This window comes from Sminthopsis crassicaudata, chromosome 6, assembly GCF_048593235.1.
Source record: "Sminthopsis crassicaudata isolate SCR6 chromosome 6, ASM4859323v1, whole genome shotgun sequence".
Lineage (NCBI taxonomy): Eukaryota > Metazoa > Chordata > Mammalia > Dasyuromorphia > Dasyuridae > Sminthopsis > Sminthopsis crassicaudata.
This window is the reverse complement of record NC_133622.1, coordinates 124,629,304-124,646,863: the sequence shown is the minus strand read 5'-3', so window position 1 is coordinate 124,646,863 and position 17,560 is coordinate 124,629,304. Positions and strand designations below refer to the sequence as shown.

The 17,560-nt window shown below is 35.0% G+C and overlaps 1 protein-coding gene across 8 annotated transcripts in view; it reads right to left on the bottom strand.

The window, feature by feature from the left end:
- Nucleotides 1-5,230: 5,230 nt before the first annotated feature.
- Nucleotides 5,231-17,560, bottom strand: part of SGMS2 (sphingomyelin synthase 2) — a 245,375-nt gene continuing 233,045 nt past the window's right edge. For 7 of the 8 annotated variants that reach the window (XM_074272383.1, XM_074272381.1, XM_074272386.1 and 4 more), the window contains exons 5-6: nt 11,877-12,043; nt 9,601-9,974 (exon numbers count right to left, since the gene is read on the bottom strand). In XM_074272383.1, coding sequence (XP_074128484.1) covers nt 9,771-9,974; nt 11,877-12,043 — 371 coding nt within the window. In that variant the 3' untranslated portion in view covers nt 9,601-9,770. Of the gene's footprint in view, nt 8,876-9,600; nt 9,975-11,876; nt 12,044-17,560 lie in introns of those variants that run through there. The other variant, XR_012482996.1, reaches the window with a different exon arrangement.

Here is a 17,560-nt window from a genome sequence, read left to right as displayed (position 1 = left end):
AACTAAAGAAAACCAAGACAGGAAAAGCATCTGGACCAGACCACACATTCACTGGGAAGATCTGTTCCATGAGTGATATGGTTTGAGGGAATGTTCTCAAGATATATCTGAACTGGAAAAAAATATCACGACTGGAACTATGAACTTTTCAAAAAGGGTGATTGAGAAGTTATCAATAATTACCATCTGATGGGGCTACTTTATTCTGTCTTGAAATATTTAGATGAGAGATTAGGTTTGTTCTATTTAGTCAAAAGTACAGATCCAACAGTAATAGGTTTGAAATAAAGAGAGGCTTGGATTCCTAGTGATTAGAGAAGCAGCTAGATGGTGAAAGGTAGAGTACTGGGCCTACTAGCTTAACCTGTTCTCCTCAGTTTCTTCATCTGTCAAAAGCTAGAAAAGGAAATGGCAAACCATTTCAATATCTTTGCCAAGAAAACCTCAAATGGGGTCATGAAGAGTTGGACATGTCTCAAATGACTCTAACTGCCATGGCAGGTAAGGGGTTCTGCCTTGATAAGTTTTTAAGTAAAGGCTAGACAACTATGTACAACCATGAACAACCATGGATCAGAGGACCAAATGATTATACATCCAAAGTTGGAAAAGACCTGGGAAGTCACCTAGATTTCCTCATTTTATAGATAAGGATACTAAGGTTCTAAGAGGATTAATGAGACTTGTCTAATATCATTGTCATAACTAATATTATATTAGCACCACAACATGATAGATACAGTTCTAAGTACTTTACAATTATCTCATTTGACTCTCCTGGAATTTGGTGCTATTATTAATCCCATTTTGCAGATGAGAAAAGATAGCTGCTTAGTGATTTGCTTAGGGTCATACAGCTAGTAAATGAACTCAGGTCTTCTCGACTTCAGAGCCAGTGCTCTTTTCATTGTGCTACTTGGCAATCTTGACACCACAAAGCTAAATAGGCGAGTCAAGATTGGAACTCACATCTATTGACTCTAAATTCATGTTGTTTATAGTATACAACATTGTTTTTATGTTATAGATTCTTATTGTTGTGGGTTCTGGTTGAACTAGATAGCCTCTAAAGTCTCTGTGACTGTTATTTCTAAGAAAAGAGGAAAGTTATTTAAAGAAGTCAAAGTAGAGTCAGAGACATTTTTGACAGACGGGTATGGAAAAGATAGTCAGACAATGGAATATGAATAAAATAGTGAGGCCTAATGGGAATACATGAGGAATGCTAATATGAAAATGAACTGCCACGATAAACATTAGTTTACACATTTAGATCACGCTTTTTTTTTTAACCTATGTTTGGGAAAAAATATAGGATAAAAGAAATCAAAAGTCTGCTGTTCAGGATGGATGAGACAGTGATAATATTATCACAATATTATCAATATTATCACAAAGGCAATATTATTGGACTCATTTTCAATTTCAATAAATTAATCTTTGAAGTTGAAGGATAGAAAAATGATTCACAGAGAATTGAAGCCCAAGTTTGGGAGAGATATTAGAAGAGGAGTTAGCTTACCTGGATGAATGAGTCACAAAGTACAAACCACATCCTAGGATATGGAAGCAGTAGCAAAAATAATTGTTGAGTCAGCATTAATGATCTCTGGGAAAACTACAAATGGAATTGGATTTTCAAGATGCCAATATATAATGCCTATTTTCTAGGTGCCACATTTCAGAAAGGACAAGTTAGACCAGGAAAATGACCAGAATGGTAGAGGCAGATCAGGTACAGGGTGGGTCAGCTGAAGCAGAGGTGTTTTTTTCTGGAGAAGATATAAGGAAGAACGGGGAAAAGAATGCAAAGAAAAATATGACAGCTATCTCAAATACTTATTTGAAGTAACTATCATACATAAAAATGATTAGCTTTATTTTCAATGGTCCCAGGTATCAGAACTACATGGATTGAAAAGATCTCTCTTCTAATAAATTTCCATATTTACCATAAGTCTGCTATCTTGACAAATATGGGTATTTTCTCCAAGAATATAAATCCCAAATTATTTATGACTTATTAAGTTGTGATTCTTGTCTGTGTCAAGTCCAATTCATCAAGAGTTGAGGTCCTCTTCAACTTTTGATATTATCAGTGGTCCAACGGACCACTGGAACACATGGGTTGTCCATTTTCCCTTGTACTCACTAATAAATCATTTCAATATAGAAGTCTGACCAGGTCACTAAGAAACAACACTACAACACAACTTTAGTGTCTTAAAAGATCAGCTGGTATTCAAGGCTTCCCATAATCTGGCACTTGTGTGCTTCTTGAGTCACTTTCATACTGTAATACACTCAGTGATTGAGGCAGCCTGCATTCCATCTCCTGTCTCTGCATTTGTATAAGGAATCCTCTGTACCTGCTATGGTCTCATTCCCCCTTCATGTGCATCTTTAAGAATTCTTATTTTCTATTAAGGCTCAACTCAGTTGCTATCTCCTGTATGTGAATATGAATAAAAATAGCATGGTCTTATGGGACCAACACCCAAATTGTGAGCACTCTCTTTTCCCTCTACAAATTATCTTGTAATTACTTGTGCATTTGTCTCCTGCCCCTCCCTCCGATCACAGCAGAAGGTACATTCCTTGAAGGTAGGTCCTTTTGTGTTTTTGTGTGGTCAAGCATCAGAATACTTCACATGTAAGAAGTTCTTTAAAAATAATTATTGGATGGAATTTAGTTGTTCAAATATGGAATGGGTTCTTTTTCCTATTTATTGGAGCTTCAAGAGAAAGCTACATGATCATCTGGTGATGGTATGGTATAGGAAGTTCCAACTCAAACACAAATTGGACTAGATGCCCTCTGAGGTCCCTTTCAACTCAAAGAGTCTATGATATATTTGAACTTTTCACAATACATAACATCGTATAGTGGATGTGCCAGTCAATAAACAAGCTCAGATTGTCTTGATCTCAAAAAACTCAGTAACGGGAGGAGACAATATGAAAACAAGATATATATATATATATACAGAATAAATTAAAGGATAATCTCAGAAGACAGGCCCTCTTCTTGGCCATTTTTCTTTTTCTTTTCTTTCTTTCTTTCTTTTTTATTATATACCATGTTTTTCAGAAACAAAGTCATCATTTGCAAAATCAGAAAAATAAATGACGCAGGATACAAAATAAATCCACATAAATCCTCAGGATTTTTATACATTACCAACATAATCCAACAGCAAGAGATACAAAGAGAAATTCCATTCAAAATAACAGTCGATAGTATCAAATATTTGGGAATATATCTACCAAAGGAGAGTCAGGAATTATATGAGCAAAATTACAAAACACTTGCCACAAAAATAAAGTCAGATTTAAATAATTGGAAAGACATTCAGTGTTCTTGGATAGGCCGAGCGAATATAATAAAGATGACAATACTCCCCAAACTAATCTATTTATTTAGTGCTATACCAATCAGACTCCCAAGAAACTATTTTAATGACCTAGAAAAAATAACAACAAAATTCATATGGAAGAATAAAAGGTCGAGAATTGCAAGGGAACTAATGAAAAAAAAGTCAGAGGAAGGTGGTCTAAGTGTACCTGATTTAAAGCTATATTATAAAGCAACAGTCACCAAAACCATTTGGTATTGGCTAAGAAATAGACTAGTTGATCAGTGACATAGGTTAGGTTCACAGGACAAGATAGTGAATAAAAATAGCAATCTAATCTTTGACAAACCCAAAGATCCCAAATTTTGGGATAAGAATTCATTATTTGACAAAAACTGCTGGGAAAACTGGAAATTAGTATGGCAGAAACTAGGCATGGACCCAGATTTAACACCACATACTAAGATAAGATCAAAATGGGTCCAAGATTTAGGCATAAAGAATGAAATCATAAATAAATTAGAGAAACATAGGATAGTTTACCTCTCAGACTTGTGGAGGAGGAAGGAGTTTGTGTCCAAGGGAGAACTAGAGACCATTATTGATCACAAAATAGAACATTTTGATTACACCAAATTAAAAAGTTTCTGCACAAACAAAACTAATGCAAACAAGATTAGAAGGGAAGTAACAAATTGGGAAAAAATTTTTACAGTTAAAGGTTCTGATAAAGGCCTCATCTCCAAAATATACAGAGAATTGACTTTAATTTATAAGAAATCAAGCCATTCTCCAATTGATAAATGGTCAAAGGATATGAACAGACAATTTTCAGATGATGAAATTAAAACTATTTCCACTCATATGAAAGAGTGTTCCAAATCACTATTGATCAGAGAAATGCAAATTAAGACAACTCTGAGGTATCATTACACACCTGTCAGATTGGCTAAGATGACAGGAACAAATAACGATGAATGTTGGAGGGGCTGTGGGAAAACTGGGACACTGATGCATTGTTGGTGGAGTTGTGAAAGAATCCAACCATTCTGGAGAGCAATCTGGAATTATGCCCAAAAAGTTATCAAAATGTGCATACCCTTTGACCCAGCCATACTACTACTGGGCTTATACCCCAAGGAACTACTAGAGAAGGGAAAGGGTCCTGTATGTGCCAAAATGTTTGTGGCAGCCCTTTTCATAGTGGCTAGAAGCTGGAAGATGAATGGATGTCCATCAATTGGAGAATGGTTGGGTAAACTATGGTATATGAATGTTATGGAATATTATTGTTCTATAAGAAATGACCAACAGGAGAAATACAGAGAGGCTTGGAGAGACTTACATCAACTGATGCTGAGTGAAACGAGCAGAACCAGAAGATCATTATACACTTCAACAATGATACTGTACGAGGATGTATGCTGATGGAAGTGGATTTCTTCAACATAGAGAAGAACTAATCCAATTCCAATTGATTAATGATGGACAGAACCAGCTACATCCAGAAAAGGAACACTGGGAAATGAATGTAAACTGTTATTTTTACCTTCTGAATCCAATTCTTCCTGTGCAACAAAAAATTCGGTTCTACACACATATATTGTATCTAAATTATACTGTAATATATTTAACATATATAAGACTGCTTGCCATCTGGGGGAGGGGGTTGGGGGAGGAAGGGAAAAAATCTGAATAGAAGTAAGTGCAAGGGATAATGTTGTAAAAAATTACCCATGCATATGTACTGTCAAAAAATGTTATAATTATAAAATAAAATAAAAAATTTAAAAAAAAAAAAAAAAAAAAAAAGAAAAAGAAATGGGTATCTTTCAAATCACTTTGTACACAAAGAAACACAATCACAATACTAATTTTGAAAACAATTTCTTGTAGTTTATTGGGTAAATACAAAGTATGCCGTATCATTTAAAAAATAAAACAAATGAAAAGCAAACTGAAAGAAATTATAAATCGTATGCATGTTATCTATCCTCTGTACGATGGATAACTCACAATTAACTCACATTTAACTCACCATCAGGCACTTAAAAAAAAAGTGAAACTTTGACAATTTAGGAGTATGTGTGTATTACATTCATGCCCCTAAATTACAACTGAAATATGTTTATAAAAAAGCAGTCATGAAAAAATGCACTCCTAAACATATTGAACTATTTTTTCATTTCTTTCTTTCCCTAAAAATGAATTCCATTCATTAAATTGATGTTTATGTTACTTTTGAATAGGAAACATGAGCGTCTAACATTTATATTATGATTTTTTGATTAAAATGTGAACACATTTAATAAAACTATAAGTTATATAATAGCATATAGTATATGTTTATCCTTTTTATAATGAAAAATATGTCAGGAAAATAACATACTCTAGAATAGGCCTAAAATTGTACTTTTACAAGGCACTTAATACATTGAAACAGTACAGTACATTTCCAAAAGAATATAGTTGGCTACCTCTTAAAATCTGTTTTTATGGGCATACTGTAACATAACCATATGTTTTGCAGCATTATTCATTGCATAGGAGGTAAATTAAATAAAATGTTCCAACTTGGCAATTAGATTAGCTTATGTGGCTAGTTCCTTCCTTCTGAAAATAGCACAGTTTTAATTCATTTAACACAATAAAGACCTATTTCCATTCAAGAGGCATTTAGAACACACAGCATTAAATGGGTACCCTAGGTCCTAATAAACAGCAGGAAAATATTAAAGGAGGCACTTTTGCCCAAAACAACTTTGATTGGGTCACTGACTTGATTTGCATTGGGAGGAGGGGGGTTATATCAATATCATTTTTATAAATAAAAATGTGTTTGATTGATAAAATATTTTTCATAGGCACATAAAGAACAAAGTCATCAAAACATAGTATCTTGTGTAAAATATGCTTGCCTTAGTCACAACTTCGTAAATTTCAAGAGACTTCACACTTCCTTTAAAATCTCTTGGTATTAAATGATAGGACCAGGTTAAATCTATACATTTTTCTAATTGTGCAAAAAAACACAAAAAACAAACAAAAAAAAAACCTCTAATATTCTCCAAATATATTTAAATTTGAAAAAATAAGTTGGAAGACGAGAATAGGGTAAAAAAAAAAAAAGAAAGAAAACATTATGATGAAAAGGACAAACTTGCCTTGACTATTTTAAAGCCAACAGAGACAGAAAGTAGAAGAAGCATGTGGCTTAGTGACACTGAGTTAAAAATGATTCAAATGTTTTGAAAGTGGATAATCGTACATGCTAGGAGAACATCTATCTTGCAGAAATTCCACTCAAAAATGGATTTTGACCTTACTTTTCTACACCAATTTAAATATGCCATCAGAGTAACTCCTATCTTCTGTACTTTGGAACAGCTGACAATGATGGAAGAAATTAAAGGGGTTCATTTAGGGGAAAAAACAAACAAAGCATGAATAAAGAATGGGAAAGATGGTTTAACCACCTTTGGAGGGAGAAAAAAAAAGAGCCAACTGGTTCACTGGGGTTCTTAAAAAGAAACAGAGTAAAACTAGATTTTATTATATATGATATCTCCACAAGAGGGCAGTAGAATATACACCAGGTTATCTTTTGCCAAAGCTACCATATGACCAGTGTACTGTGTCTCAAGATTCAAAGAGGTCAAAAAAGTTGTCCTCAACTTTGCCATTACCTTTGGTGGAACTCAAAATACCAATTCTTGAGATCTGAGGAAACATGTGCTTGCTCCATTTTCAGAGATAGTGGGAAAGTATTTTATAGGTTGAAACAACTATTTTCCATATGAAATTCCATTCCAGGCTTTCACCCTGAAAGTTACTTCCGCTTTTGTCGGTTTATAGCAACAAACAGAATTGTGATACAGATAAATGTTGTGAGGGTATACCCAAGTTTTCAATTCCAAATATGATATATCACGGGCTAAATTCTAACATTTCCTTTTTTTTTGACTCAAATTCATTTCTTATTTCCCTAAATGTTCCATATCAAAATGAAAATGCTTATTCTTCATCTATTACACAAAGAGCTACACATACACAAACAGCTTTTGAATGGCAGAACACCTGGATATAAAAGTATAAGACAGACCAGAAAAGGGAATGGCAACATGTTTTAAATGGTCTTTACAATGGAATTGACCCAAATGTAAGATCTAGTCAAAGGAGCCACACCAAGGTCTTTATTAGATGTTCTCTCTTAAAATTGGAATTTAATTTAAGCCTGATAATTATAAATCACCTGGAAAAAGTGGGGGATTCAAATCATGATCATGACCAAGTATTGCATCAGAGTATGTTTTCCACTTCCATTAGTGGTCCAATGGGAAAAATAATCCCCCAGTGCCTGTATAGCAGCAAAATATTTACAAATCATCTGGGACTGTCTATTTCTCTTTTTGGGGACCAGCAGTGATTTTTAGTTCCTAGGAAGGGAAAAGACTTCTGAGCAGACTACTATGTCCCTTCATAAATTTGTCTATAAATAAAAATTAAGATGAAAATTCTGTGGAACTAAGACTGGACACAAATCCACGTAAGCTACAAAGATTTTGTCTGTTTCACTTCATTTTGAATGTTAGGCCAACCCTTGTGTCTAAAATCCTACCAAGAATGTTTACATTGTAATTCTTATTTAAAGTGAGCTGATCTGCATTTTCCACTAATAGAGAAGCAGCAACACTAAACACATTTAGAGAATTTTAGCACCAAGGATGCTTTAGAGTGGGGAAATTTTGTGCTTTGCTGAGATAAACTTAAGTAATTCAAAAGTTTGCTTATATATCTATAACGGTTAACTGGTTTTGCTAATGACGAAAACTTGATTGTATTTTTTCATCATCATTGTAGGGAGGAAACATTTTTTTTTCCCTTTCCTACAAGTACTATCTTCTCCCAGTATTAACAGTATTACTGAAAATTTGGTTACTTCTTTTTGCTGAGTTTTATTGGAAGTCTTTAAAAACAGCCCTCAGCATTTGAGGAAATAAATTCAGAGATCAGCCAAAGATACTCTAGTGTTAAATAATACAATCTCCTAAGATTGAAAAAAAATCCATTGTTTTGTATTATCTCATTAAATAAATCTATAAAAACAAAGGTAGTTATTGTGTAAGTATAACAGTCACACACTCATTCTGACTAATTCAGCACCAAGTAATAACCATTTTCACTGGATAAGGATTAAAGAAATAAAGTGTCTCTCTATGTATAATCTGGCTAGTGGAGTCTTTTGATAAAAGGCAAGAATACAACAACATGTTAGGCATCTATTTTGGGTTTTCAGAAAAAAATGAGGTAAATATTTAGAATAAGGATGCTTCATAATTTGGTGTGACCAAAGATCTTTTGTCATTTCTAGGGTTTCCACTTAGTCCAAACCCAAGTAAACTTTTGGTGAAGACTTGACCTCAGAGAGCAAGTAGGCTTATGGCACCAGCACTGATACCCGAAAGTTTTCTTAACCCATGGTATCTACCTTTTCTGCACTGGAGCAAGTCCAAACAACCCTAGTGGACAGAAGAAGGAAGCAAAATTAATGTCCTTTTAGGGACATCCCAGTATTGTTTTCTTGGTGTCTACTAAATACACTTTTAAAATGCAGTATTTACACACTTTAAAACCTTTGTGATGTTGCCAGACATTTTGCAATTGAAGCACATCAGCAACATTAGTTGATTTGAAAAATAAAGGCATCGGTGTAAAAAAAAAAATGTATAAAGTGATAGGTATATTATCCATTGGGTGGTAGCAGCAGGGAGCACTCCAGGATTCTAAGCCTTCGTTTTTTTTCCAAAAGCAGTGAAAACAGTGAAAGTTTGCCCCACATTTTTCATCCCTAGATGGGGATGTCACCTGGACACTCCTGGATGGAGTGTCACCCTCACTGAGGCTCCAATGAGAAAGTTTTGAGAATGCTATCACCTACTTTCCAACATTAGGTTACAATTCTCTTTATATGGTAGTTAAATGTATACCATGATAATGTATCTAAAACACCAAATTCTACTGTGCTGGATGAAGGAGAGGGGAGTATTGGGAATGCATTCTTGAGTTCTGAGGGGAAGGGCTCTGGAGGAGGGTAAAGAATGGGCATGGGTCCAGGGATGGAAGGGATGTGTTCTTTGGCACCTCTATTACAACTTAATTGGTCAATCACAGTCCTGGGTCTCATTATCAATGGGTACAGAGCTGCAGAAGTCTTCCCCCCCCCCTTAGTTAAATAAACACCATGTCACGGGACAATACTTTGTTTATCTTTCAAATCATTTACACAAAATTTGGTCCACTTCTTCACATACCAGTCAATCCTATTTAAAAAAAAAAAAAACAACTCTACCTTTGGTTACAGCATGAAACATTTTGGTCTAAGAGCCTATGCTTTTTTCCAAATGATTCTTCCTTTCAGGTGGATTTTTCATTGTCCTCTCCTGTTTTCTGAACCCGTGAATATTTTTTGCAGGAGGATTTGAAGCAGCCAGGTGGCCAGGATAATGGCCAGGAGAAGCAGCAAGGAATTGTGCCTTGAATGTTTTTCTCAAAAAAATAAAAGATGGGGAACCACCATGCTCGAGATAAGAAATTAGTCTGTGATGAAACCTTCAAGCTCTGTCATGTGGAGAGAAGAAAACATGATGGGGAGATTTAACAATGAATGAATAATTCTAAATTCAATGGACAAAAGCTACATCATCCATAAGTAGAACCAGTCTAATAAGGAGAAAAAGAATTTTTTAAAATCTCACTTAACCAATACAAAAAATAAAATCTTAGAAAATAATTGTATAAAATCAACCTTCACTTTCCAGAAATAGCTGTTTTCATTATTTTCACATTTTAATTTCATTTTAGTTAATAATCTGAATTTATTTCTGAGAGAAGTAACTTTTAATTTAGAATTTAAGCCTCTTACTACAATATAATCCTTAAGAAAAAAATATTATTGAATTCTTTGTTTTTGAATCTTCAGGGCCTAGCATAGTTTCAGCAAATAACAGGCATTCAATAAAGACTTACTGATTGATTTGATTTTAATGTTCTAGTCTTATCTGTTATTTTTGTCTTTATGCTTCTTTTTTGGGAACCAGACCTAGGAGTTCTCAAAATGCCTTCTTCCAAAGGAGGCCAGCATCTCTTTTTCTGTAATTTCTACTCATATTATAGAGATTGCCTGCTTGAGGCACTGAGAGGAAGTGATTTGGTACCCCAAGTCATATAGCCATTAATGTGGTAAGGGAAGGCCTGGAAGCCAATAATTCTTGTGGCCAACTATCTTTGTACAATAATACACCGATTCCTTTATTTTTTGAAATTACTTGCACTTACTGCAATCCCCTCACATGTAGTGGGGTACTTCATAAATGTTCTTGGTTCGGATTGGTCTACTAACTCTCACTTCAACGTGTTTTATTTTCTCATTTCGGCTCTCTAGTTGAAACATTCCTCTTTCACCTATTATCAACTATCCCAATCTGACCCAAATGTCAAGGCCACATTAACATAAGGTATAAGAAAGCTCTTCCTCCTCTCACTCTTACAATAGCACTTCCCTTTATGTGCCTATATAGGAGAAGGCACTTAGGTGGCTAGTGGATAAAATGCTGGCCTTGGATTCAAGAAGACCTGAATTCAAATGTGACCTCAGATACTTACTAGCTGGGCAAATAACTTTGGTTAATATGCAGGCTGATCATTTATGAATCTGAAATTAAAATATATTTTCATTCCCAATTGCTAACACTTTAAAAATGGTTCCTATCACAAAGGCTTAAGGTTTCTGTGGCTCCTCATTCTCTGAAAAAAGCGAATGTGAGCAAATTAAATATAGATTCAGTGGGAATAGCTACAATGTAAAGAAAACCTATTAAGGTGAATACTTATAGAAGGAAGCAAGAAAACACACATTTACTAAGGGCCTACTAGGAGCCTACTAGGAGTGTAAATGTTAAGCATTTACACATGTCTCATTTGATCCTCACAACTCTGGGAGGCAAGTGCTATTCACCCTCAGATGATGAAAAAGAGGCAGAAAGAAATTAATTGACTTGTCCAAGGTCATGAGCTCAGAAGCAACTAAGGGTAGATTTGAATTCAGGTCTTCCTGACTTCAGGCTCAGCACTCACACTGTGCCACCTAGCTGTTCTAAGTTTAGGGAGATTCATCACAAGAACTTTGATCACTAGAAAGTGCTTGGAGGGAGGGCAGAAGCCATGAAGAATATTTCCTAGGACTTGACTCTCCACCTATGGAAGGTATAATACCCTCGCTGATAAAATCATATACCCTGGAAGCACTGAACTCAGGCACACTTAAAAATTTTTAGTATCCCTTATTTTAAAAATAGGTGATGGACACAAAGGTTAAGTGACTACATCATAACCACACAGCATGTCAGTGGCAAGCTATATTCTCTAAGGCTGTGCTATTTAAAACCACATGAAATTAGTTTTCTTTTTTTCACATCACCTCGAATTTTTTCTTCTTTACATCAAAGCATTTGTTGCTCTCACCTTTTCATTAGCCATGGAATGGTACCACCAGAAGAGTCTTGTTGTGATATAATAAGCAACTATCACGTCAACAGTGTAGTGTTCATGAGCCACAAGAATACAGATGATCCCAGCAGCACTCAGCAACCAGCATATCAAATGATACCACCAGAAGTGACGGGGTGAATCTGTGGAACAGAAAGCTATACATTACTCCTCGTACCAGAGATAATCCAGTTATAAACTGCTAAAATATCCAAAATGATTGCAATGCAAGAGAGAGATCCCTGGCCAGCCAGGATTCAGTTTGACACTCCTTGGGTGAACTTTGGCACCTAGAAAAGGAAAGCATGAGGCCACATGTGGGCATCTTCCCTTTTGTTATATCAAAAATCTGATTGTTGGTCAGTCTGATGAAGCTTGTTGGTCCTTTCTCAGAATCATGTTTTTAAATGCAAAATATAAAATAAAAAGGCATCAAAAGGAAACCAATTAGTTTCTGAGGAACAGTCAAAATGACAAGAGTAAAGGCAAGGATTTGCCTGAGCTTTTCCTAAAACCCCTTCAAAAATTTTAAATATTGACTCAAATTCTAGAGTGGCAGAACCTACAAAAAGATGAAATAAAATAATTTTCCAGCCCAAGACAACTTAGAAGGTCAGAAGGAAAGCTTTATTGCACCAGAATGTACCAGGTGTGTAGTTCGGCAAAAGCTGCAACCAACACAGTCTTGGCCCAAACCCCCCCCAAAAAAAAACAGGAGCAGGGCTGAGGGTGATTCCATCAATGGCAGTTTTTAGACTGCTCAGCCTACAGAGAAGGAGATTCAACAGAGAAGGAGATTCACAGAAGTCCCTTTGTTGGCACCAGGGGCAAGATTCTGTTTTCACTGGATATGGGACACAATCCTGGATCTTAGTCCCAGTGCAAGTTTATGGTCACATGGAAGTAAGGATCCTGAACACAATTCCAGGGTTCAAAAGAGTTCTTGTGGTTGTTCATAAACTAACACACAATACAGGAATGTAGTAAACACATCTCTCTCCTTCAATCATACCATTTTGGAAGAGCCAAAAACTTATAGGTCCCCAAAATTACCTGAAACTCCCACCTGGAAGCAAAGACCCAGTTTAACATAGACTTAAAAGTCAAGAAACAGAATAGAAAAATGAGTAAACAGAAGAAAAAAATTCAGAATATAAAAAGTTACTGTGGTGTCAAAGATTGAAACACATACTCAGAAGAAGATAACAAAGTCAAAATTGCTGTATTCAAACCTCAAAGAAAAATATGAATTGGTCTCAGACCATGAAAGAGCTCAAAAAAAATTTTTTAAATCAAATAATAAAGTTAGAGGAAAAATTGGGAAAAGAAATGAAAGTGATGAAGATAACCAACTAAAAAGAGTCAACAGATTAGTAAAGAAGGCACAAAAATACTGGGAAAAAAAACACCTTAAAAAACTAAATAAGCCACAGGGTAAAAGAAACACAAAAATCCAATGAAGAGAGGAATACCTTGAAAACCCAAACTGTTCAAATATATTTTTATATTCACTTATATTCTGTAATTATAGGTTAAATAGAAATTGAAATAATTAATCACCTCTTGTACAAGATCCCAAAATGAAAACTCAGGAATAGTATAACCAAATTCTAAACTTCCTGGATTGAAAAGAAAATATTGCAAGCAATCAAAAAGGAATAATTCAATATCATGGATCCATGGTCAGGATAACACAAAATTTGCAGCTCCTACATTAAAGAATCAGAAGGCTTAGAATATGATATTCTAGTGGGCAAAAAAAAAAGCTAGAATTACAATCAAGATTCATCTACCCAATGAAATTGAGTATAATCCTTTAGGGGGATAGGTGGACATCAAATGAAATGGAGTACTTTCAAGCATTCATGATGAAAGACAAATTAATAGAAAATTTGAATTTTAAATAAAAAATGCAAAAGAAACAAAGAGATAAACAGGAAAGAAATCATAAGGAATTTCATAAGGTTGAACTATTTCTATTCCTACATGGGAAAATGGTATTTATAACTACTAAAAACATTTGCATTATTAGGACAGGCAGAAGGAATTATACATAGAAAGCAGAGGTGTGAGTTGAATTTGATAGTGTGATTATCTAAAAAAATAAAGAATAATGCACTGGGGGAGAAGCAGAGATTTTACAGTGGAGTAAGTAGGAAGAGCAACACACAACTCTTACCCTCATTGGAATTGTCTCAATAATATACACACTCAACTGAGTGTAGAAAATCTATCTTATCATACAGGAAAGCAGAAAGTGAAGGGAATAAGAGAACATAGAGACAGAGAGCCGATAGAAGGGAGGGCAGTTTGTTGGGAGATAAAAGAAACAAAATACTTTTGAAAATGGACAGGGTAAAAAAGAGAGTAGGATAAATGAGAAAATAGGATGGAGGGAAAATATATATATATATATAAATATATATATTTGACAATCTTAATGTGAAAAAATTTTATAGTGAGTTTCTCTGATAAAGACTTCATTTCTTAAAACATTTAGAAAACTAAATTAAATTTATACAAATGAAAGTCATTTCTTAATTGACAAATGGTCAGAGAATTTTGAACAGGCAGTTTTCAAAGTAATCAAAGGTATCTAGTCATATGAAAAATTGTTTTAAATCACTATGAGAAAAAGACAAAGTAAAACAACTCTGAGCTCACACCTGTCAGATTGGCTAATATAAAAAAGAAAATGACAAATATTGGAGGGCAATTAATTAATGTACCATTAATGAAGCTATACTGATTCAATCATTCTGGAGAGCAATGTGAACTATGCCCAGAAGACTATAATACAATGATCCAAAATAGTTCTGTAGAACTTATGATGGAAAGGAACCATCCATCTCCAAAAAAAGAACTGACAAAGCCTGACTGAAGCTCAATAGTACTTTTTCTTTATTTTTCTTGGGGATTTTTGGTCTGTTTTCTTTCACAAACTTACATGGAAATGTTTTGTATGACCACACATGGTGTAACCTACATCAAATTGCTTGCTTTTTAAATTAGGGAGAGAGGGAGAAAGAATTTGAAACTTAATATTTGAAAAAAGAATGTTAAAATTTTTTTCACATGTAATTTGGGCCAAATAAAATATTGAAGATTTTTAAAAGGAAACTAATTATATTGGAATACATTTATCAAAATATCGTATTTTGATCATGGCCTTCAGGTACTCCAATAATTCTTTTATTATCTTTCCTAGAACTATTTTCTAGGTCAGTTGTTTTTCCAATGAGAAATTTCACATCATCATCTTTTTAAAAAAAGCTTTTTTGTACTTCTTTTTTGTACCTTTTGACCCATTCTATTTTTAGGGAATTAGTTTCCTTTGTAAATTTTTGTTTATCTTTTCCCATGCTATTGACTCTTTTTTTCTACAATTCCCTTGCATTATTCTCATTTCCTTTTCCTAATTTTTCTTCTACTTTTCTACTTTGCTTTTTAAGAATCCTTTTTAAGCTCTTCCAAGAATTCTTTTGGGGCCTGAGATCAATTATATTTTACTTTGAGACTTCACACTATTAGCCTTGTTGATATGACTGTCCTCTTTTAAGCTTTGATCTTTTCTATCACCATAGTAACTTTCTATAGTCAAGCTTTTTCTTTGGCCGTCTTTCTGCCTTTTTTGTAAAATATTATTCTGAAGCTTTTTAACACTGGATCTCTGGATCTTACTGCTGACTTTCATTGGGCTCCAAAACTTAGATGCTTGCTTTCCCTGGAGGGTATGCTTCCCTTCTCACTCATACAGGGGAAGTGGATGGTGGTGATACAAACTCCCATGGTGTAGGGTTTAAGATGCTGGCCTACTCCAAGGGTGAGGCCTTTGTTGCTGAGTTACTAGAGTAACAGTTTTTTCTGCTGGCTGGTCCTGGAGGAGGGATCTGCCCCAGGAGTGGGGCCCTGCTTCTGGGTAGCTATGGAAACAAGGTCTCTCTGCTGGTAGGCCCCAGGGGCAGGGTCCTGCTGTTGGCTGTGGAGGTGGGTAAGTGGAGGGAGGGGCTCCCCTATTGGTCAGCAATGGGGTTAAGCCCTTGATGAAGTCACTGGGGTGGGACCACAGACTACTCACTTGTGGAGGGGGCTACTGGTTTTCAGAAGGGTGTAATCCATTGGTGGGATTGTCCCTAGCTTGGAACCTTGCTGCAGGTCCTCTGCTGTGAGTCTGGCTGCCTGCTTTAGGACCTTGCTCCCACTTACACCCCAATAAGACAGACCTTTCCTGCTGGGCTCCTAAGCTGCTTCCCTGCTGCTAAATCAATTCTGAGGCAATTTTCTAGTTATTCGGAGAGGTATCCTTCCAAGGGTTACTTCTTTATCTTGGAACTGGAAGTTCCCCAGAATATTTTAAAAAGCAAGTTCACAGAACCCTGGTTAAAAACTCCTGGTATAGATGAGCTTCTCTAAATAACTGTCTAGCATTTGAGTTATCATTCTCCTATCAACTTCCCAAGGAGATCCTTGTACCAGAACTTGTACCAAAAGAAAATAGCATTTTGTGGAAGAAAAATGCATTGCCTATGAATGTTGAGGACCCTCTTCCAAACCAATGGTTCTTTGTCCAATTAGCAATTTAGAGGGAAAAAGAACATGAATATTCTTGTAGTCTGTTTCCTCAGCAGAAAAAAATGGGGATATACTACTCACTATACTGTTCACTTATGATCATTATACCTCAAATTGAGAGCTGGAAGTGACATAAAAAGACATCTCATCCAATTTTCTCATTTTGATATAAAGGAAAACTGGGAATAAATGAAATTAAGTGACTTGGCCATAGTCATATAGATTCCAGTAAGTGATAAAGCAAGGATTTAAACTTGGTCTTGGCACTCTTAGTCCAGTATTCTTTGCAATGATACCACCTTGTCTCACACTTCATTGCATCAGAAAGTTTTAAGCAGAGGTTCTTACTTTGTGGTTCATAAACTTAAAGAAATTTGATGACTACTTCAATGTAAATGGTTTTCTTTATAATTCCACATATTTTATTTTATATATTTAAAATTTTTATTCTGAGACTTTAGATTGCCATAGGGGACCACGAATAATAAATGTAAGATGCTTTGTGACATTATTAGCACATTTCCTGCTAAGTCATTGGCTCTAAGATTGCATTGGCTTCCACAAAGAACCCAAATGGATGAAAACAGAGTTAGGTCAAAGAAGTAGTAGTTGATCATTCATGGGAACATAGAATAAGGTGCAAGAATGATCTCTATATTTTAGAGGAATATGGTTTACCTTTCTAGAGAAAAATGGTTTCTCCTAATTCCCCTCTAATCAATTATCAATGCCAGCAAATATGTGATCTCCAAAAGCTATGTCACCCCTAACAAAACCTTGGAAACTTTGCTCTCTAGTCATTAACTTTGCTAGGATAGCACATGTCAGCTATAAAAAACTAGCTAAGCAGGAAAATCACTTTTTTTCTCAGTCTTACATGGTTCTATCACAAAATGAACTAAAGAAGTAGAAGTGGAGTTCACCTTGAACTCGCTATCCAGGTACTAAATTGTTCTTTTCAAATTATCTTTTATACTCAAACACTACCCTGGCTCTCCACACTCCACTCAGACACGGTGGTTAATGATGAAAAACTAGAAGCAGACCCTTTAAAAAGATTTTTTAATATAATTTACTATATTTATTTT